General features: G+C 34.7%; 1 protein-coding gene across 1 annotated transcript in view; it reads right to left on the bottom strand.

The window, feature by feature from the left end:
• LOC307185494 (uncharacterized protein) overlaps nucleotides 1-23,156 on the bottom strand; it is a gene marked incomplete at its 5' end in the record, with an annotated part of 302,661 nt that overhangs the window by 167,412 nt on the left and 112,093 nt on the right. Inside the window, one exon of the mRNA XM_079919811.1 lies at nucleotides 17,572-17,751. Within this exon, the coding sequence (XP_079775937.1) occupies nucleotides 17,572-17,751 (180 nt within the window). The remainder of the gene's footprint in view (nucleotides 1-17,571; nucleotides 17,752-23,156) is intronic.

Raw genomic sequence — 23,156 nt, 5'->3', positions numbered from 1 at the left:
TATTTCCTTCTCCTAAACCCTGCTACCACCACCACACCATCCCCCAACAGACACACAGACACATAAACAAAGGCACAGGGGGTTTTTGGCCCATGAGTATAATTGCATTAAACAGGCTATGAATGTGATCTAGCTAGAGCTGATATAGTTATTTTTATAATGATCTTTCTCCTTAGCTTGTGGGCTTTTGGAGATCAATCAAATGTATACTTTCTTGTGGATACCCAGGATCTAATTACTTGCTTGATATATAATTGATTCTCAATAAGCATTTTCTGCACTAATGGATATGTATAAACCATTTATAAGTAAATACAATAGATTTTTCCATAGTCTCTCTAAGAGTTTTAAATTGAGATTATGGATATATGCACAAAGAGAGACTACACACTTACAAATTCAAACCATACTGCAAATATTACTCCCTTCTGTTAACCTGTGTTAATAAAATGTGATTTTTATATACAGTAAAGGTAAACACTTCATGGTGCTTGTCAGGTAATAAAATGTGTTTTTCAGTTTTCCATTTTCATCTTGATGGATGAAAACATAATATACAAACTATTTTGAGACTTTCCACCCACCATTCTTGTCCTGTATAATGACTTTTTATTGATGAACGTGGTTACTCAGAGCATCTTAGGTCAGGAAATGAAGGTCAATTGCACACATATTTGACAATACAGAATGAATTTAGATTAATATAAAATCCTAACATTACCGCCAAAAACAGAAACAAAAACAAAATCCTAACATTAGAATCTAATTCTGGTAGAAACAGGTTTGTAAAGATTTTTTTAAGCAAGATGTCATGTGCCTCTCAATGAATACTTATGAAGGATATTTATATATGATGATGACATTTAAAAGAACTCCCAATTATTGATCATTTTATATTAGCTTAATATATTGCAGAACTTAGCTCATTTAATCTTATAAATTTTAACAGAGAGCAAAATTGGGGCTCAAAAACATGCAGTTATTTGGACAAAAGTTTACTTACTTTCAATGTCTAGTAAGTGAGAGAGAGAATACAAACCTACTCTGTATGACTTCAGAGATGCCATTTTTAAACATTTGGAGTGCTATGAACAAAACCAACTTAATACCTTTCAGAATTTAGAGACAAACTAGTGTATGGGAATACTAATGGATCAGAGGAATAAGAATCACTGTATAACTAAACTTAAGTACATTTGAAAATATTAATTTACTAGAAATAACATCCAAAGAGTTCTTGAATACTGCTTTAACCTGGATAGTTTTTTGAACAACTAGATAAAAGCAAAAAGAAGAGGAGCTTATTATTTAGGCATTTCTTCATCTCAGAGAATTTCTAATTTTTTATTTTTATATGTCTAAATTCCTCAGTAAACAAAGAACAATTTCTTAAGTCCATTATAATCTGTCACTTAAGCCTGAGTTCTAATAATAATCACATATGATTAATTAATATGATATGAAGTTTTTTATTATTAGTAAGCCACTATTGTCTTGTTTTATCTCTCATTCTGTGTTGATAGTAGACCAATCTTTCTAAACCACACACAAAGTAAAAACTGTTTTTCTCAGGGAGAGCAATAAAAAGTGCCAGAGATAATGATGAAGAAAATCTAAATTATAGTATGTACCAAGAAATCGTGTTCAGTACAGTTTGTTTCCACCCAGGACATACTGCTACAAGGTCAATTTGACTGCAATAACCCACTTCAATTCTATACTGATGGTGGCTGCATGTTTGAAGGAAAGTTTTGGCATGCTAGGCCAACTTTACCAGCAACTATTTTATACTACTGCATAATCTAGAGATGGACCAGACCCCTAACTTTCCCGTTTATTCCTTAGCCAGTTCTCAATTTTCCATTCAGAAGAATGTTTGCCTTGTACTTAATTTCATAATTTCTCAGAATACATTTCCTATATTTAATGCCATTCTTGCATAGTCTACTTTATGTTCTCTAGTACGTGTCTATATATTAACACAAAATCAAGAGTCAAAGATACAAGCTAACTATTATTCTGCATAAATGACAATATTTTAAGAGAATTTTCTTCATCTACCAAGTCTTGATTCATTCTGTGTAATAAAATTATGTCAACTAACTATTGTTGTTTACCATTCATTTCTTGGTCTTACTTTATTCCAATATATCAACCAGGGATTCCTTCCTGTGAGGATTGAGTCCCTCTGATCAAAAACCACACATACAGGACAAGAACGTGGATACAAGAGAACTAAATCAGATGAGTATAAATCAATGAAACATTTCCTCATGTAAATCATTTGAAAAAATGACAAGTTCCTTAGGTATATGAGAAAAAAATAAATGAACAAGAGACAATGGCAAAGCAGGTTATGTTGGGGGAAAAAAAGTGAAGATGAAGGTGGAATGAGTCACATGGCCAAAATATTCAGTGAAAAAGAGATAAAGGAAAATGACAACCAGCGAGTTTAGAAGAGAGTTATGACATGAGCTAGCAGAAGTCCCAGGATTAAAATCTAAAATGTTGACTTATTTATATTATCATTTTAATTTAAATGACAGCTCCCTAAAGGAATAAAGAAGTTAAAATATTTACCTAATTATATAAAAGGGAACTGCTATACATTTTTGAAGATTTTTTTTTTATTATATGTTTCAGGCCTACAGCATTATAGTTCGACATCTGTATAAACTACAGAGTGATCACCACTGCAAGTCTAGTTACCATCCATCAACATAGTTGACCCACTTCACATATTTTAACCCCCTAAACTGCTTCCCTTCTGGTAACCATTAATCTGGTCCCTGTAGCCATGAATTTGTTTTTGTTTTATTTTGTTTGTGTGTTGGTTTGGGGTTTGTTTGGTTTAGATTCTACATATGATTGAAATCACAGTATTTGTCTTTCTCTGTCTGACTTATCCCACTTAGCATAATACCTTCCAGGTCCATTCATGTTGTCACAAATTTTGTTTTGTGGTTGAGTAGAATCCTATTCTGTGTGTATATGTATGGATATATATCTCAAATAGTCTTCATACATTCATCCATGGATGGACACTCAGGTTGCTTCTCTATCTTGGCTATTTTACATAATGCTGCAATAAATATATGGATGCATATATCTTTTTAAATTAGAGTTTTCATTTTCTTCAGATAAATACCCAGAAATGGAGTAGGTGGGTCATACAATAGTTCTATTCTTCATTTTTTTAGGAATCTCTGTACTGTTTTCTGTAGTCGCTACAGCAAATTACATTCCCACCAACACTATTCAAGAGTTCCATTTTCTGTACATCTTCTCCAACACTTATTTGTTGTCTTTTTGATAATAGCCATTCTAACAGGTGTGAGATAATATCTCATCGTGGTTTTTTTTTTTTTTTTTTTGTGGTACGCAGGCCTCTCACTGTTGTGGCCTCTCCTGTTGCGGAGCACAGGCTCTGGACACGCAGACTCAGCGGCCATGGCTCACAGGCGCAGCTGCTCCGTGGCATGTGGGATCCTCCTGGACCGGGGCATGAACCCGTGTCCCCTGCATCAGCAGGTGGACTCTCAACCACTGCGCCACCAGGGAAGCCCTCACTGTGGTTTTGATTTGCATTTCCCTGTAATTTCCCAAAAGATGTTGAACATCTTTTGATGTACCTGTTGGCCATCTGTATGTTTTCTTTGGAAAAACATCTATTTAGGTCCTCTGCCCATTTTTAGTTGGGTTGGTTCTTGTTTTTGTTGTTGTTGAGTTTTATGAGTTCTTTATATGTCTTGGATATTAACCCCTTGTCCAATGTATGATTTACAAATATCTTATCCCATTCAGTAGTTTGTCTTTTTGCTTTGATGATGGCTTCCTTTACTGTGTGGAGCTTTTTAGATTGATGCAGTCCCATTTGTTTATTTTTGCTTTTGCTTCCCTTGCCTTTGGAGTCAGATCCACAAATACATCACTACGACCAATATCAATAATGTTACCACTTAAATTTTGCTCTAAAAATTTTATGGTTTCAGGTCTTAAATTCAAGTCCTTAATCCATTTTGAGTTAATTTGTATTTAGTGTAAGACAGTGGTCTAGTTTTATTCTTTTTCATGTGACTGTCCAGTTTTCCCAACACCATTTATTAAGAGACTGTCCTTTCTCTATTGTTTGTTATTTGCTCCCTTGTTATTAATTGTCCATATATGTGTGGGTTTGTTTCTGGGATCTCAATCCTGATCTGTGTGCTGCTTTTTGCCACTATTATGCTGCTTTAATTAGTGTAGCTTTGTAGGATAGTTTGAAATCAGGGAGCATGATACCTCCAGCTTTGCTCTCTCTCAAGATTGTTTTGGCTATTTGGGGTCTTTTGTGGCTCAGTACAAATTTTAGAATTACTTGTTCTATTTCTGTAAAAAAATGCTATTGGAATTTTGATAGTGGTTGCATTGAACATGTAGACTGCTTTGGGTAGTATGGACATTTTAACAATATTAATTCTTCCAATCCATGAACATGGAATATTTTTCCATTTTTTGGTATCCTCTTCAGTTTCTTTCCTCAGTGTACAAATCTTTCACCTCCTTGGTAGAATTTATTCCTAAGTATTTTGTTATTTTTGATGCAATTATAAAACGGACTGTTTGCTTTATTTCTCTTTCTGCTAGTTTGTTATTAGTGTATAGAAATGTCACAGATTTCTGTATATCAATTTTGTATCCTGACACTTTACTAAATTAATTTATTAGCTCTAACAATTTTTTTGATGGAGTCTTTAGAGTTTTCTTTCTATGTGGTATCCTTGTATGGTTTTGGTATAGGGTAATACTGGTTTTGTAAAATGTGTTTGGAAGGTTTCCCTCCTCTTTAATTTTTTGGAAGAGTTTGAGAAATATAGGTTTTAAATCTTCTTTGAATGTTTTGTAGAATTCACTTTTGAAGCTGTCTAATCCTGGGCTTTTGGTGTTTGGGAGCTTTATGATTACTGTTTAAATCTCCTTATTAGTAATTGGTTTATTCAGATTTTCCTTGTTTTCACTATTTAGTCTTGGAAGATTGTATTTTTCTAGAAATTTATTTCTTCTAGGTTGTCTAATTTGTTGTTTAGAGTAGTCTTTTATTATCTTTTGTATTTCTGTGGTACCAGTTGTAACTTCTCTTCTTCCATTTCTGATTTTATTGATTTGGACCCTCTCTCTTTTGTTCTTGGTTATTCTAGCTATTGGCTTGTCAATTTTGTTTATCTTTTCAAAGAACCAGATCTTAGAAATCAAAAGATCATTGTTCTTTCCTATTATTTTTTTATTCTCATTTATTTCTGTTCTGATCTTTATTGTTTCCTTCCTTTTATTAATTTTGGGCCTCATTTGTTCTTTTTGTAGTTCTTTTAGATGTAAAGTTAAATTGTTTATTTGGGATTTTTCTTATTTCTTGAGTTAAGCCTGCAGTCCTATAAACTTTCCTCTCAGAACCATTTTTGCTGCATCCCATTGATTTTGGTATGTTGTAATTCTGTTCTCATATGTCTCTAGGTAGTTTTTAATTTATCCTTTGATGTTTTTGATGACCCATTGGTTATTCAGTACTGTGTTGTTTACTCTATGGGTTTTTTTCCATTTTATTCCTGTGACTGATTTCTAGTTTCATACAATTGTGGTGGAGAAGATGCTTGATATGATTTCAATCTCCTTGAATTTATTGAATCTTGCTTTATAACCTAACATGTGATATATCCTGGAGAATATTCCAAGTGCTCGAGAAGAATGTGTATTCTGCTACTTTTGGGTGCAGTGTTCTGTACATATCTATTAAGTCAATCTGCCTAATGTGTCATTTAAGGCCAGTATTTCCTCTTATTAATTTTTTGTCTGGATGCTCTATTCATTGATGTAAGTGGGGTATTAGTTTCCCCTACTATTTTTGTATTGCTTTCAGTTTCTCCCTTTATGCCCAATAATATTTGCTTTATATATGTTGATGCTCCTATGTTGGGTGCATATACATTTATAAATATATCTTCTTGCTGGACTGACCCCTTTATCATTATATAATGCCCTCCTTTGTCTTTTATTACAGTCTTTGTTTCAAAGTCTATTTTGTCTGATATGATTATAGCTATTCCATCTTTCTCCTCATTTCCATTTCCATGGAATATCTTTTTCTATCCCCTCACTTTCAGTCTCTGTGTGTCCTTTCTTTTAAAGTCTCTTCTAGGCAGCATATGGTTGTCTCTTTTTTTTAATCCATTGAGCTACTCTATGTCTTTCAATAGGTGAATTCAGAGTGTTTATATTTAAATTAATTATTATTATGTATTTATTCCATTTTGTTAATTGTTTTCTGCCTGTTTTTGTAGTTCCTCTGTGTGCCTTTCTTCTTCTGTTTCTCTCTCCCCTTGTGTTTTGGTGGTTTTCTTTAGCATTATGTTAGATTCTTTTCTCACTTTCTTTTCTGTATTTACTATAAGTTTTTCCTTTGTGGTTACTATGAGATTCACATATGACATCTTATGTAAGTAGTAGCTTATTTTAAGTTGGTAGCAACTTAAAATTTGAACACATTCCAAAGCTTTATCTTCCCCTCCCCCACCATTGTATACTTTTATTTTGATGACATATTTTACATCTTTTATTTTATTCCCTTAACTAATTATTATAATTTTAGTTATTTTATTACTTTTGTCTTTTAATTTCATGCTTGCTTTATAAGTGATTGATCTACTACCTTTACTATATATTTACCTTTTCCAGGGAGATTTTTTACTTTTGTATGTTTTCTTATTATTCATTACTGCCTTTCTTTTCAGCTTAAAGAGGCCCCTTTTATTATTTCTAGTAGGGTTGGTTTAATGGTGATGAACTTTGTCAGCTTTTTCTTATCTGGGAAACTTTTAATCTCCCCTTCAAATTTGAAGGAAATGGTCAGTTAGAAAACTCTTGGTTGGAACTTATTTTTCTTCCAGCACTTTGAATATGTCATGCCACTCCATTCTGACTTATAACGTTTCTGCTGAAAAATCTGCTCATAGCTTTATGGGATTTTCCTTGTACATAACAAGCTGTTTTTCTCTTGCTGCTTTTAGGATTCTCTCTTTATCCTTTACTTCTACCATTTAAATTACAGGCATACCTTGGTTTATTGTGCTTCACTATATTGTGCTTTGCAGACATTGTGTTTTTAAAAATTGAAGGTTTGTGGCAACCCTGCCTTGGGCAAGGCTATCCAGGGCCATTTTTTAACAGCATTTGCTCTTTTCATGTCTCTCACATATTGGTAATTGCTGAAATATTTGAAACTTTTTCATTGTTATATTTGTTTTAGTGATCTATGATCAGTGATCTTTGATGTTACTATTGTAATTTGGGGGGGCACCATGAATTGCACCCATATATGACAGCAAACTTAATGAATAAATGTTGTATGTGTTTTGGATGCTCCATGGACTGGCTGTTTCCCCATATTTCTCTCTCCTCAAGCCTATGTAAAGACACAACAATAGTGAAATTAGTCCATTTAAGAAACCTACAATGGCCTCTAAGATTTCAATTGAAAGGAAGAGTCAATCAATATGGCAAACCTTATTATTGTCTTACTTTAGGGAAGCCACCCAAACATTCAGGAACCACCATCTTAATCAGTCAGCAACCATTAACACTGAGGCAAGACACTTCACCAACAAAAAGATTATGATTTGTGAAAACTCAGATGATGGTTAGCATTTTTTATCAATGGAGTATTTTTTAATTAAGTTATATACATTGCTTTTTTAGACATAATGCTATTTTACACTTAATAGACTACAGTATGGTGTAAACATAACTTTTATATGTACTGGGAAACCAAAAAAAAAAATCCGTGACTCACTTCACTGCAATATTTGCTTTATTGTGGTGGTCTGGAATGGAACCAACGATATCTGTCAGGTATATCAGTTTGATGTGTCTTGGTGTGTCTTTCTTTGGGTTCATCTTATTTGGAAATCTCTAGGCTTCCTGGACTTGGATGTCTGTTTTCTTCCTCAGAATAAGTAAGATTTCAGCCACTATTTCTTCAAGTAAGTTTTCTGGCCGTGTCTCTCTCAATCTTCTTCTGGGACCCACATAATGTGAATGTTATTCCACCTGATGTGGTCCCAAAGGTCCCTTAAGTTATCTTCACTTTTTAAAATTCGTTTTTCATTTTATTGCTCTGTCTGGGCGAGTTCCATTGCTTTGTCTTTTAACTTGCTGATTTGTTCTTCTGCCTCATCCTATCTGCTGTTGGACCCCTTCAATGTATTTTTCAGTTCAGTTATAATTTCTGTTTGGTAATTTCTTATATTTTATGTCTTTGTTTAAGTTATCATTGTGTTTGTCCATTCTTCTCCAGAGTTCAGTGAGCATCTTCATAACCGTTATTTTGAACCCTTTATCAGGTAGATTGCTTCTCTCTGAGGTTTTGTCTTATTCTCTCAATTGGAACATACTCTTGTTTCCTCATTTTGCCTAATTCTCTGTGTTTGTCTCTATGTGTTATGTAAATCAGATACTTCTCCCATCCTTGAGGGAGTGGCCTTGTGTGGAAGATTTCCTGGGGCTCATAAGTGCAATTCCACTTGGCCACCAGAACCAGGTGCTCAAGGGGTGTCTTCTATGTGGGCTGAATACGCTCTCCTGTTGTAGCAGGGCTGCAGCCTTTGCTGCAGCACACTGGTGGGGAGGGATGGCTCCTGGAATGGCTTCAGGGCTAGGCGCAGCAGTTGTGGCATGCTGGAGGGTGGGGCTGGCCTCTGGAATGGTTGTTGAGCCCACCTGCAGTGGGTCCTGGTCTCTTGCATGTTGGGCTCCCCCTGATATGGCTGCAGAGCCTGGCCATATCAACTGCTGGGCACTGATGGGAGGGATTATCACTTGGCCTATTGTGAGACCTGGCTGATGCTCAGGGATTGGTGAGGCTCTAGGCAGGGCACATCCACTGGGACTATCAGGATAAATGGAGATTTCCCAAATGGTTCCCACCAGTGTTGATATTAGTAAGATAGACTGAGATTGCAAAAATGACTCACACAAGTGTCTCAGTCCCTGAAGAGGATCCCAAATGGTTTTTGACTCTCTGGCAGATGCTCCAAGTTTGATAAATCAGTCCACTTCACCTATGGTCCCTGTGCTTTTCAACCTGATGTTTTTGAGCTAGTTGAGCGAGTCTGCATGTGAGCATTTTAAGAGAGGCTTTTCCATTCCCTGTAACTCTATAGCTTTCCTGGAAATATTCCCCATTGGTTTTCAAAGACACGTGTTTTGTAGGCTCCTCTCTCCCTTGCAGGGTTTAAGGGTTGGAGTGCCTGACATGGAGCTCAAGTCCCTTGCTCCTCAGGGAAAGTAATTATACTGCGGATTGCCACAGCTGGGGTGTGGTTTTTTACTTTAGTGTGACTGTATCTCTGTTCCTCCTACCCATCTCAGTGCTGTTCTTTTATCCTTTGTTGTGGAAACTCTGTTCATCTAGTGTTCAGGTCCCTTTCAGAGGGAATTATTCCATATATAGTTTTATATTTGTTTTGTCCCAAGGAGGAAGTGAGTTCAGGGTCTTCCTACACTGACATCCTAAATCCTCCTCCTACACGAACTTCTTATTTGAACGTTAACCTTGACGTATATGCCAGAATCTTGGTTTCTAATATGGCTTTGACTGATTAAAGGAAGTTTCATGTTGGTCACCTTGTCAGATTAGTGCATAATCTAGATCTACTATGTACTGTAGTAGAGAAAATGAACACCTCTTCTCTCAAAAACACATTTTTCAATGTCCATATCATGAACTGATAATAGCTAACATTTTTGGAGCGCCTGATATTTATCAGTGTCATTTTAGTATAAGATTGGTATATGTCCCTAAACATTTGTTGGTTCAGAAACATTCTCCACCTACAGAGGTTTAGAACTTCACTCCAGCTGTACTAACTAGCCACACTCATCCCAGAAGCCTTAGGGTGATAGTTCAAACAATTTACAAATTGCCTCTGATTTTTTTCATTGAGTTTAAATTTTACTTTGACATACTTTTACTCAAAATATAGCATGAACATGGCTCATTCCTTGAAAGGTTATTTGAATCACAAAGCATTTCACTAGTACTCTATTAATACTTTTAAATAACACAGTGTTCTATGAATACCCTCTTTTTTTAAGGCTTCAATTCACATTGCATTAGGTTTGATAAAAGTTTCACATTTATTTCAGAAGTGACACAGCCTTCCTTTTTAGTGCACAGATCTTTAGAAAATTATATTGGAATCCTGATGAGATAGCAAGACACTTCCAACACTTCCTTTTTATAGCATCTAAGTTACTCAGAGTTTTATCTACAACTCTTGGGACCCAACTGTCCCAGTTCTGCTGAAGGTATATGATGGCCTGTCATGTTTCAAAGACACTATTTCTGATAAGTCACTGCTTTCTGCCTTTTCTCAGAAACTCCATACCACTGGGAGTATATTGAAAAACACTTCATTGATTTAGTAGAATGTCATTATAATGTAACAAAACTAGAAGACTAAAATAGTTGGGCATTAGCCACAGTTCAAAAAATGATATCTTAATAGTAAAATCTTCATACAATCACATTAAGACAATTTTAGGCAAGGTAGGGTGGCATGATATATCCCCCAAATTTTATTGATTCTAGCCTATGTTATAAGTGCCAAATTTTCTAACTACAAAAAATGTACCCAGTGAAATGTAAAAATTAAACATTATTTTAAAAATAACAATTGAAAGTAATTTACTCCTTTTCTTCTACTTCTATTCCCTTGAAGGGGCCAAGCAGTCAGTATGGAAGAGTAGATTGCAATAAAGCCAAGGAAATAGAGAGGCTGAAAAAGTGGAGTGCCAAGAGGTTGACGTTGGGACTGGCAGCAAAGCCAGGGAGATTGCAGTGAGGCCATCAGTTGAGGAAGTGACTGGCAGTCAGGAGAGTGGATGTGTATCTAGGGAGACTGAGAAACTAAGTAAATATATTGAGATATTAGGAACTAGGATTCTCACTATCAGAGAAGGGATTTACAAATATGAAAAGGGAGAAGGTGTTAAATTGGATGTGGTATCATTATTGTGAATAGATCTCCACAATTCACATATAGAAATAAATGTATGTAGGTATATATAATATTAGTCATATTTTTAGTTTTTTCATTTAGAGGGCCTGGATTCTATGATACCTCTGTAGTAATGAGAGCAGCAAGTGCATAGATCTTGATATGTAAATACCATCCTCTACTAAAAGAAATAAAGTGTCCTTCAAGAAATGACTTAATGCCTGATTTCAAACAAGGAAAGTACCAGATAAAACAGGTGCACATCTTTTGTGACAGAAATTAAAGTTCTCATAGAAGTATAGAGACATGTCAAAAGCAGACAAAAGTTTGAAGGGGCTCCTACTTATTAAATTTAGGAAAATTTATGCATCAAAACTACCAATAGTAATGGCTTATATTACATTAGATAATATCATAATTAATGACTCCACACAGATATAAATAAATAAGCCAATGGATAATTGTATGGTGCTAAAGGGAAATCTCATTCTTATGTTAGAAGTACAATACATATAGGAAGAATAAGAGGAATAGAAAATAAACCATTATAGTTGATGTTGATTTAGGCAGGGAACATCAATTGTAAAATTGGCATGTGGAAGTTTGATGACAGAATATTAAGGTAGATTTACAGTAATTTCTCCCAAATGTTTAAAAGTTACACAAGGAAAAATCAAGACTTTTCAGTAAAGAAAATATGCAGACAATTTTGCAACTCAGCCAGCTGATCAAAGTTAAAGCTTCTATTAGGGGTGGGAAAATGTCCTGTTCTCACGATGTGATGCACCAAAAGCCATAGCATCATTTTGTGGTATGGTTCTTGGAAAGTCACAAGCTGATTCTATATATAAGGAAACATTCAACAGAAATAAATTGAGGGAAATCCTCTGGATAGAAAACCTTACATTCCTTAAAAACGTCTAGGTCATGAAACATAGTGTAAGACTGGGGAAATGTTCCAGATTGAAGAAAAATAGAGACATGAAAATGAATTACATGACCCTAGTTTAGATATTTGACAAAAAAGGAAAAAGAAAAGAGACATTGTTGGACTGTTAGCAAAGTTTGAATAGAATTTGTGGATTGCTTGGTAATATTGTATTAATATTGATTTTCAGATTTGCATGGTTGTGCTATGTTTTTTAGGAGAATGTCTTGTTTTTGTAGAATATGCACTGTAGTATAAAGACTGGTGGGGCATCATGTTTGATACTATTTTTAACAGTTCAAATGGGAAAAATGATATAATAGGTATTCCTTGTAGGGGCTAATTCTCCATGGCTCTTTGCCTTTCTACATATCTTGAGAAAGGTTTTATCCTCTACCATCTTTGTCAGGATGCTTATATAGCTGTGAAAGACAGAGGTAATATCTCTTTTCACTAGGCAGAGAGAAGGTTTATTTTATGATCAGGATAATAAACTTAATGTTTCCCTCTGAGGTAAAGGTTGGACAGGTATAGAGCAGCCCCCATATAAGATGAAGGCTTTTTTAAGTTTACAATTACTCAGTTGTAATAAAGACCCACTGTGTGTGCATCATCCATCTGCCTTTTCATTATCCGTACCTTCATCCCCATAGTATTGGGCAAAAGGAACCAATGGGAAAATGGAGCTAATGCTCCCTGCTGTGTCTAGAGTAATAAAGTCTTAATGAGGAATAATAAAGTCTCTGACCCAAAAGTCTCTTGACTTCTGCCAGCATCTATGGTACTTTGTCAAGGTAACTTGTTAGCTTACAAGCAGGATAAAATCTCAGGCCCTTCATAATTCTTGACATTTATATGCAGTTAGTAAAAAAGTGGTGATTGAGCAAACGTAGTAAGATATCACCAACTGGGGAATCTGGGTAAAGGCTATGTGAAAGTTCCATTGCAACATTTTTATAGTTACAAATTTTCTGCAATCTTGATGCCATTTTAAAATTATTCCAAAATATTCCAAAATATAAATTATATAAAAATTTATATGAATTTTTAAAGTAAAATAAAATTTATGTATTTTTTAACAACAGAAAAGTCTGAAATTTTATTTAAATCTTAAATTATTTAACCTGCATATATGAGGCTTTATCTATCCACCAAAATAGAGCCAGATCAGTCATAAAGCAGTAGGGCAGGTATTCTCACTTGGCCTATAATATATATATTACACTAATTTTCAGCCTGCCATTTATATTTTCAAAACTAATTATCTTACTACCATTTAAAGTATAATGAATGTCTAGAGACTTGTAAATATCAATGATGTTCTGGGAATTTATTTGCATTTTAATTTTTTCATTAACAAGCAACACTATTTAAAACACTATACACAGCAAAACACAGATGCAGGTAGAGAATAATCTGTCTTCTATAATGCTAATGTTTCAATTTTTCCCCTTTGTAATCACTCTGAAGTGTACGAACATACTTTTAGATATTTTAATAATGTCATAACAGTTTTTTAATCAAGAAAAATATTGCCCTCAGAGAATATACGCTAAACATTAAAAATGAAATATTAGTATTTTAATTTAGCATTTATTAGGAAATATCCAAGGTGACAGTAAAGTAATTATAAATGTAGGGTATGAAGGCAGAGTGTTTGGAGTTTGTTCTTGTGCATGTTATTTAACTTCTTTCATTCTCAATTTTCTCATCTGTAACATGAGGATAATAATAAGGCCACAGAGAGGAGAAAATATAAAGTATGTGGTACACAGTAAGAATTTAGTGTATCATCTTTTGTTTCACCTGCCTGTGTTTCTCTTTTTTTAATGTACAAAATTCTAGTAAACTATGGAAAATATATATTCCAATAGGACTAACTTTCCATCTTCTAATAAGGCCTAATTTTCTTAGAAAAGATTTCTTATTTGACACAGAAAGAAATATTTTTTCTCTCCCCAGGTCTCTTGTCCAAAATTTGCCATTTGAGTGAACTCTCTGACATGACTGAAGCTGTCCAAAAGTGCACACCAAGCTGAAGAGAAGAAAGAGCTTTTATAGGTAGTAGACCATACTAAGAAAGTTTTCAATTCAAGTCTTTTCATTATTAAAAAAAAGAAAATCATACAATTTTTTTTGGTTTACTTTGAGGTTGATAAATGGTTTGTGTCCATGGTATACTTTTTCACTTTTTTTCCTTATTTTATTCAGAGCATTCTTATTTTTAAAAATCATATTAATTTTTGATTACTCCAATGTGAGTTACCTTTTATTACCAAACCACTAACATTACCCTTCTCAATTTTTTGCCTCAGAGCCAAAGAAGAAAAATAGCGCTTACTTCATTCCTCCAATGCCTGCTTTCATGAATTTTGATTTTGTTCCTCTAGGGAGGTATGAAGGAGGCAAATAATGTTATCCATTTCAAATTAAATCAACCCACATTTGTTAATTTTAGCTCTATCTTAGGGGAAAAAAATCCATTAAAATTTCAAAATGTAAAAAGCACCTGCATGTCAATATATTTATGTATTGAGTTCCCTGACCCTTTGAGTAGAAGTCAGAGTAAACAGAAAAGAACTTCAGAGAGTTTATTATAGAGGTAAGTGGACTCCATTTTCTTTTGCTCTCAAAACAAAAATGAATTATGTCAAGCTTAGATTTAGTATTTGCACTTTTTTCTCAATTTTCCATACTACTACCACTGTTCTGATCTTAATTACCTCCTCTTGTTTGGCAAACCCAAGAGACTGTGCTTTCTTTCCACCAAGATTCATCTACAATGCCCTCAGAGGTACTTATCTACAATCCATCTTTAATCATACTATCCCTTGTGTGTCCGTGTTTTTGTTGGTTGGTTGCTTTTTAAAGACTTTCAATGTGTCCCTGTTCCCTAGAGAGTAAACAAATATCTGGCTGAGTGCGCTTTCTAAGTCTCAATTTCCTCAGCTATGTCATAATAATAATGAGAGCATCAGAACATTTAGTGCTTAGAGTTCCTGAGCTATAGTAAGTATTCAACAAGGGTGAGGTATGGTAATTATGTACATTTAAAATAGCAACATATATTTTATGTTAGAGTTTAAATTTGGACAAGAACAATGATAATGAGCTTTGTCTTAAATTGTAAATTTTGTTGGGCTCCTCTATATTTTTCTGCCCAGGTATTTGTGGTTTGCTCAGGCTCTCTCTAAAGTACTAGAATTAGAATTCCCTACAACCTTGGAACACATCCAGACATATTTTCAGGGGCCTCCTTGGGCACTTCAGAGAAGAGGTATTACTCAGAAAAATGTTGAACATACAGTAGGCAAAGACTTGACCCAGACAGGATGTTACTTTCCCTCAAACATAACCGAAGCTTTCATGGATGGATGCCTTGTTTGCAGGTGATAGAAAATCCCCACTCCTAGCATCAACTTTTGTATGAACAATAGACTGAGGATTTATAACCTGCTACATCTGTATAAGGAAACATGTTCATTGAGTTTAGGTTCCTAAAAAGATGCACACACATGCTAAAAGTTCATTGTTCGATAGCTATTGATGGCCTTAATTAAGAGATGCCCCTTTCCTCACATAAAGCAGTAAGCTTTCAGAATGAAAATAGAGCATTTATTCATCATATAATTCACATTTTTTCTTGCTTCAAACATGATCCATCATTCAATCATTAGCTCTAAAATACCCATGACAAACTTCAACTGCTCAATAGTACAAGAGGATTTTGCTTTAAAAGCAAGTCCTGCAGAATCTAAAGTAAAAAAAAAAATCTTTTAAATCGATTTTCTTTTAGACATGCAAATAAAATAGTCTGACATCAGAAAAAACAAATACCTTCCAAACAACTCAAAATTACTTCTCATCCTCTTTAAGTCCACTCACCAACTCCCAAAAATACAGATAATTCCAAGCATCTTCAAAGCTTTAACACTTTATGCATTAAAATAGTTAAAATTGTCATGTGAATTTCAAAAATAGTCTATTTTTCACACACTAAAAATGAGATAATTTGGTCTGTTTAAATAAGTCAGCAAACAACTTATCAGTCTGACATTTAAAAGCATTTTTCTCAGTGTAAAAATATTTTTCCATACACACTCCCAGCCTGTGGCTTCTACTAAAACTTCTCTCTTTTGCAAGACTGATTTTTAAATTAAATGCTTTTTACTTATATCCATTTTTAACTTGGCAAATAAGATTTTTTTTAAAAATAAAAATGGTTTAAAACAGGAAAGGAGAAATAATGAAAGATGGTGGGAAAAATATAGGAAGAGTCAGGGAATGAGAAAGTGAAGAAGGGATAAAGGAAAACAGGAAGAAAGGAAGGAAGGAGGGAGGTAGGGAAAGAAGAATAAAGGAAGGGAAGGAAGAGGAAGGGAAAGAAAACTGGAAGGAACAAGTATAGATCAGAATCAAGAGGAAAATGTTTCCCAGATTCATTGCTTCTAATCTTTCCAAAAATATTAATACATTTCTCAATACAACTCTACAGTATTCAAATTCTGAATATAAGAAACCTATATTTCAAAGCCAAAACTTCAAATTTGATAGATAACAGGAAGCTGTACTCACCAACTCAGAAACACTGCCATCTGCTGACTAAATAAAGTTGATATGAGTTTTGCTATTGTTTCTTTAAATGTGTAACCAATAACACTGTAAACTTTGTAATGTGTATTATGAAACTTGTATTTAGTAACAAGTCATGGATATAAAGATATTAATTTACAAATATAACCAAAACTGAGAAATAAGAATTATGAAAAACTGCAAAATGAAATATTTTGGTTTATAGCAAAAAGGCAATTTATGTAGTAACCCAGAATATGAAAAATAAATTTTCTGATATTCTATCCACAGTTATTTAGCAATTAATAAATATTTGACCATCAGCTGAAGCCATAGCATTCTCCTAATTTGCAGCTCTAATGTAAGAGATTTCTCCTAAAAGTTCATTATTCACCAAAAGTTAGTCTCAACACTCAAGGAAAAATCATGCTGATGAAAGTACAAAGGAAAATGTCCAGATTTTAAGGGTGCTTCCATTTCCTTCTTCTGCCATTCTTCTTCCCACATTAATCAGGGGAAGTAGGTAGGAAAGTGAAGATTTTAATGTACTTAGGAGGAAAAGACACAGGGCTTTATGATAGATCATATTGGGTAAATATATGGGTTATTTCCATAGCTTATAAGTGATCACAAAATTACCAACAATATTTCTTTCTGTGAGTGTCCGTGATTTAGAGAGTCTCCTACTTGACCTGCCCTTATATGCAAGGTCCAGTTTGACAGAATGCAGGACTACCATATTTATTCTGTGCAGAAATTTCTCCCATTATACATTCCCAGCTTTATCTCTTGTCATGCTAGTCTTTATACTTTATATATACTTTATATATGCCCTTTATACTCCAGTTATGGGAATTTTCTCGCAGCTCAAAGGAAACTTCATGATATTTCACCTATGTGCCTTTGCTCAAGCTGCTGTCTCTGTCTACCATGCAATTATCTTTGTGAGGATGTTCTTTCTGAACTACTAACCCCAGGAAGACCAGATTTCCTTCCTTTCTGCTCCCAGACTACTTTGTATATATTTACTATTGCACTTACCATGAGAAAGTGCTTTCTGTTTGTCAGTCTGCCATCCTTGCTTCACAGTAAACTCCATCAAACCAGGAATCTTGACTTCTCTCCAGATAATCCATGCCTGGCGTGGCATCTTATGAAGAAAATTTAAAAAAATCTCCCAATATTTTAGAAACTCATATATTTTCCTGATCTTCATCATTTCTGAAATGACAGAGAAGTTCCCAAAGAAATTACTGACAGCATGTTGGGTTTGGTAGCTTGTACTAGTCAGTTATATTTAGTTTAGTATACTATCTTATGATAACCTCTTGCCCCACGTTTGGGATTTGGGCTATTTCAGACTGCATATTGCCCACCAAACTGAATATTGTGTGTGGGGGCCAAGTAAGTTCTTATTAAATATTGTATTGTCATATAATCTCAAATAGATTAATTAAAAACAAAGTCACAATATGACATAAAAAACTGTGTAATTCAGGGACTTAAAAAGTGCAAGTGGAACAAAGACAAGGATGAAATAAATCTATTTACGGGACTTCTTGCTTGAAAGTGAATCTCAAAGTATAACCAGGGATATACTGAATTTACACAGTGATACTCTACAGATTAGAAAGAACCAGGAAAATGTGCAGTTGGTCTGGTAACTAGCAAGTAGATCCAGAACATTCTTTGTTGTTGGTTTTTTTCTTTCTTTTTCTTTTTTTTTTTTTTTTTTTGCATTTTTAAAGCTCTATGTGGGACATGAATGGGAAACAATAAAGAGGAATGACAAACATGTTGATGATTCTGAATTATAAAACTTAAAGAGAACATGAAAGTGGCCCTGTATCAGGAGAACTTAAGAAAGTAGTTATTTCCTGAATGTCTGGTCATCAGGTTTATAAATTGAGCCAAATCTCTAAAAGTTCTTTGAGAAAGGAACATAACAGGCTGACCAATTTATTTCTTTAATGCTCATTTTCAAACTATTGTTGGAGGTCAGTACTGGGCACTTCACGTAGGCAAGGCAAGAGGCAATTAATACACTGTGCAGTGACAAGTGTAGTAAGTTTTTTCTGGCACACCGTGTTGTCCTTGCCAGGTCAAGGTTCTTATTACTTCTACATCATGGGACCAGATATCAATGACATTGTCATTAAATGCTATTAAAATTCATAATTATCTAGGAAGTCCTGTAGTCCTTTACATTCCTCACTTTCAGCAAATCTTTAATGCTTAGATTAACTTGGGTATGAAAACAAGCAAGCTGATCCTTAGGGTGCTAGATATACAGTAGCAAGTTTCTTTATTCTTTTTTATTGTGATGAAAAAACTTTACATGAGATCTATCCTCAACAAATTTTTAAGAACACAATATAATATTGTTAACTATAAACTTACTGTTAACTATAAACTTACTGTTGTACAGCAGATCCATAGAAATTATTCTTCTTGCATAACTCAAAGTATGTACCCATTGAACAGCACCTCCCGATTGTCACCTTCCTCCAGCCCCTGGTAACCATCATTCTACTCTCTATATCTATGAATTTGACTATTTTAGATACCTCACATAGGTTGAATCATGCAGTATTTGTCCTTTTGTGGCTGGCTTATTTCACTAAGCATAATGTCATCCAGGTTGATAAATGTTATCTCATATGACAGGATTTCCTTCCTTTTTAAGACCGAATAATAATAATTCCATTGTATGTATATACCACATTTTCTTTATCCATCATTCATTGATGGACATGTTTGTTGTTTCCACATATTGGGTTAATAAACAGTGCTTCAATGAACATGGAAGTACAGATATTTGAGATCCTAACTTCAATTCTTTTACCTATATACCCAGAAGTAGGATTTCTGGATAATATGGTAGTTCTATTTTTAATAGAACCAAATCAGCATTCAATTCAGCTGAGTTTCCATATATTAATAATGAACTATCTGAAAATAAAATTAATAAAAGTCTCATTTATAATAGCATCAAAAATAATAAAATACTCAAAAAATCTTAACCAAGAAGAAGAAAAACTTGTAAACCGAAATCTGCAAAACACCAATGAAATAAATTAAAGACACACAAAAAATAAAGCCTCCAATATTAACAGGCTGGAATAATTGATATTGTTAAAATGTCTCCACTATCTAAAGCAATTACAAGTTCAATTAAACCCCCTATCAAAATCCCAATAGCATTTTTACTGAAAAGAAACAAAAATCCTAAAACTCATATGGAACTACAATAGACCTCACATAGCCAAAGCAATCTTGAGAAAGAACAAAGTGGGAGGCATCACACTTCCTGATTTCAAGCTATATTACAAAGCTATAGTGATCAAAACAGTATGGTACTGGCATAAAAACAGTCATATAAATCAATGAACAGCTTAGAGAGGCCAGAAACAAATCAACACATATATGGCCAGCTGATTTTTGACAAGGATGCCAAGAATACACTATGGGGAAAGGATAGTCTCTTCAATAAATGGCGTTGGGAAAACTGGATATACACATGCAAAAGAATGAGACTGGACTCTTACAGCACACCAAGAAAAACCTCAAAATGGTCTAAAAGTTAAAAATAAGAACTGAAACTATAAAACTCAGAATAAAACAGAGGAAAAACTGCATGACGTTGGTCTTGGCAATATTTTCTTGGATAGTGACTCAAAAGTCACATGCAACAAAAGCAAAAACAGACAGGTGGGACTACATCAAACTAAAAAGCTTCTGCACAGCAAACAATCAACAGAGTAAAAATGCAATCTATGGAATGGGAGGAAATATTTGCAAACCATATATCTGATAGGGGATTAATATTTAATATATAAAAGTAACTCCTACAACTCAATGGCAAAGAAACAACTAAATAACTTGACTATAAATGGTCTAAGGACATAGACATTTCTCCAACAAAGATACATAAATGATCAACAGGTATATGAAAAGATGCTCAATATCACTAATTGGGAAATTCAAAACCACAATGACATATCACTTCATACTTCTTAGGGTGGCTCTTATCAAGAAAAAATAAAGATAACATGGGGTTGGCAAGGATACAGAGTAATACCAGTGTAGTTTGGGAACACGTATAAACCATCGATGGGAATATAAAATGGTGCAGTCCCTATGGAATACAGTAGCAAGTTTCAATACTGATGGGAATGATAGAATCATTGGATCTCAAATCAATGGATCCCAAGAGCAGAGCAGACACTAGGTGGAGGGGCAAGGAATGAGGATACCTAGAGAGGATAACTTTATTGGTCAAAGGCATGGAAGGCATGGACATAGGAAAAATACCATTCAAGCACTAGCTTCACTCTTTCCATACTCTATATCCATACGTGCCGTTTTATCTCTGCGTGTACTGTTTTTCTCATCAGAAAATTAGGGATGGTATCTATATATTTTTGTATTTAATCGTCAACAAATCACAATAAGAATAAGATTAGGGGGCTTCCCTGGTGGCGCAGTGGTTGAGAGTCCGCCTGCCGATGCAGGGGACACGGGTTCGTGCCCTGGTCCGGGAAGATCCCGCATGCCGCGAAGCAGCTGAGCCCGTGAGCCACGGCCGCTGAACCTGTGCGTCCGGAGAGGCCACAACAGTGAGAGGACCGCGTACCGCAAAAAAAAAAAAAAAAAAAAAAAAAAAAAAGAATAAGGTTACTAGTTTCATTTTACCAAGAATTAAGCTGAGATTCAAAAAGGGAATTACTATGCCCACCATCTTAAATTCTATTAAGTAGGAGAACTGTGCTTCCAATCAGATTTAACTGACCATAATTGACGCTCTTACTTCTGTTCCCAAATTCTACATAAGAACGTTTCACTGTAGATGGTGTGGTGCCTGGGAAGGTGATCTCTAGAGCTAGATTCTCTTGGTGAACAACCCCAGGTCTGCCACTTGTTAGCTGTGCAACCTTGAGCAAATTACTTGATCTCTCTGTGTAAATTGTTGAACCACTTCAACAATTTACACAGAGCAGATTATCTGACTGCTCTCTTTTGTAGACAGAGGCTAACAGTACTATATACTTTTCAGGAGTTAATATTATATGTAACAGCAGTGCCTGACACATAGGTAGCACTATATAACCTTTTAAACTATTACTTTAGTATTACTACAAGTATTTTAAGAAGCAAAAGTACTGAAAAGGAAAAGGCTACCAAAAGGGAAGAGTACAAACACATGGCTGATCCTGTTTCAGTCAACGTAATGAATGTTAGAAGTACATTTTTTTCTCATCTTCTGTGATTTGATTTCCCTTCACAATTCCTTAGTTTCATTATGTAAATGCTTGCGGCAGCATGTAAGAGTAGGGGAGGAAAGCCAAAGAATGGGCACAAACAAAAAATAATAATCAAATCCTATTACAGGGGACATACTGGTACAGAAAACAATCAAATGGATCCAATTCCCTTAGGTAGTCCCTGGCAACTAAAAAGAAATGTGTGAATTTATATGGTTTTCTTAGTCTATTATGATACTCAGTATCCCCAAAATAGCTTGTGAGATAGACAGAATGCAGGGAGTAAGCAAGAGCAGTGGCAAGCTTCCCTCTGAGATGTGGAATACAGGGAAATGGGGAGAGAAAAGAAGAGAAGGAAGGGTGCATGTGGATGACACAGAGGCGGTGTTAAAGGGGGGCCGTGACATTTTCAAAATTCTCTTTATTTCCTTCACAAAATGCTTCCTTGTGTATTAAAAAATTGAAATTACAAAAAAAAAGTCTGAAAACAAAAGTGTCACCCCTGATTAGCAATGACATAAGAAGCAACAGAAAAGCTTTATGCTCAGCTTGAAGTCTTGGGGAATAAGAAAACCTTTCAGGAGCAAAAGCAAACCATAGCAGAAGAAAGGCAGATTAGTGTGACTTCAGAAATGAGTTCCAAGACTACTGAAGCACAGTGGATTAGCTTTATGACGATAGCCATTAGCTCTCCACTGATAGGCAATATTTCTAAAAAGCTACAGTGCACAGAGAAAAAAATGCAAAGGATCTGGGAACAAAGTTCTGCTTTCTCACAAGTTATTAACCTCATTTATACCACTGAGTCACTATCATTATGCTCATTGCCCTGACATGGTTCAGTGCCTTGATATTTCATTCAGCAGGGTGCCAATTGTGACGACAGAAAAAGGGAACCCCAGAGGCTTGGCTGCAATTACCTTTGTTATGACCAACTGCATCTCAGATGAAAGTAAAAGTCTAACTATTCTGGGAAAGAATTCCCTAAAAACAATTTCAGAGTCCTTTATCCTGAGGCCAATTCACCAGCTATCTGTTTATAAACTTCTGCAGGTTTCAAGTTCATTTTTTAAACGCAGGTGTACACTTTCTTTCTATAGTATCAGCCAACAGAAGTTGTATGTTTGTAAAGTACATGTAGATCTTTCCATTAGTCTCTTTAATGGGAAATAGCTTTTCATGAATTTGAGGCAATTGTCTATCTGGATGATAAGAGGGATTAGAAAGGGTGGAGGAGGTAGCATTATAGCTACTTGAAAACTAAAACAAAGAATAAATTCTCCTTATTTGAAAATTATACTTATAGAATGCATAGTATTTGATTATCATGAAAAGAATCCTAAGACCTTGTGCTTCTCACTT

This window comes from Stenella coeruleoalba (genome assembly GCF_951394435.1).
Source record: "Stenella coeruleoalba genome assembly, chromosome: 4".
Taxonomy (NCBI): domain Eukaryota; kingdom Metazoa; phylum Chordata; class Mammalia; order Artiodactyla; family Delphinidae; genus Stenella; species Stenella coeruleoalba.
Note: the sequence above shows the minus strand (reverse complement) of the source record. Positions and strands in the feature narration are given on the sequence as shown.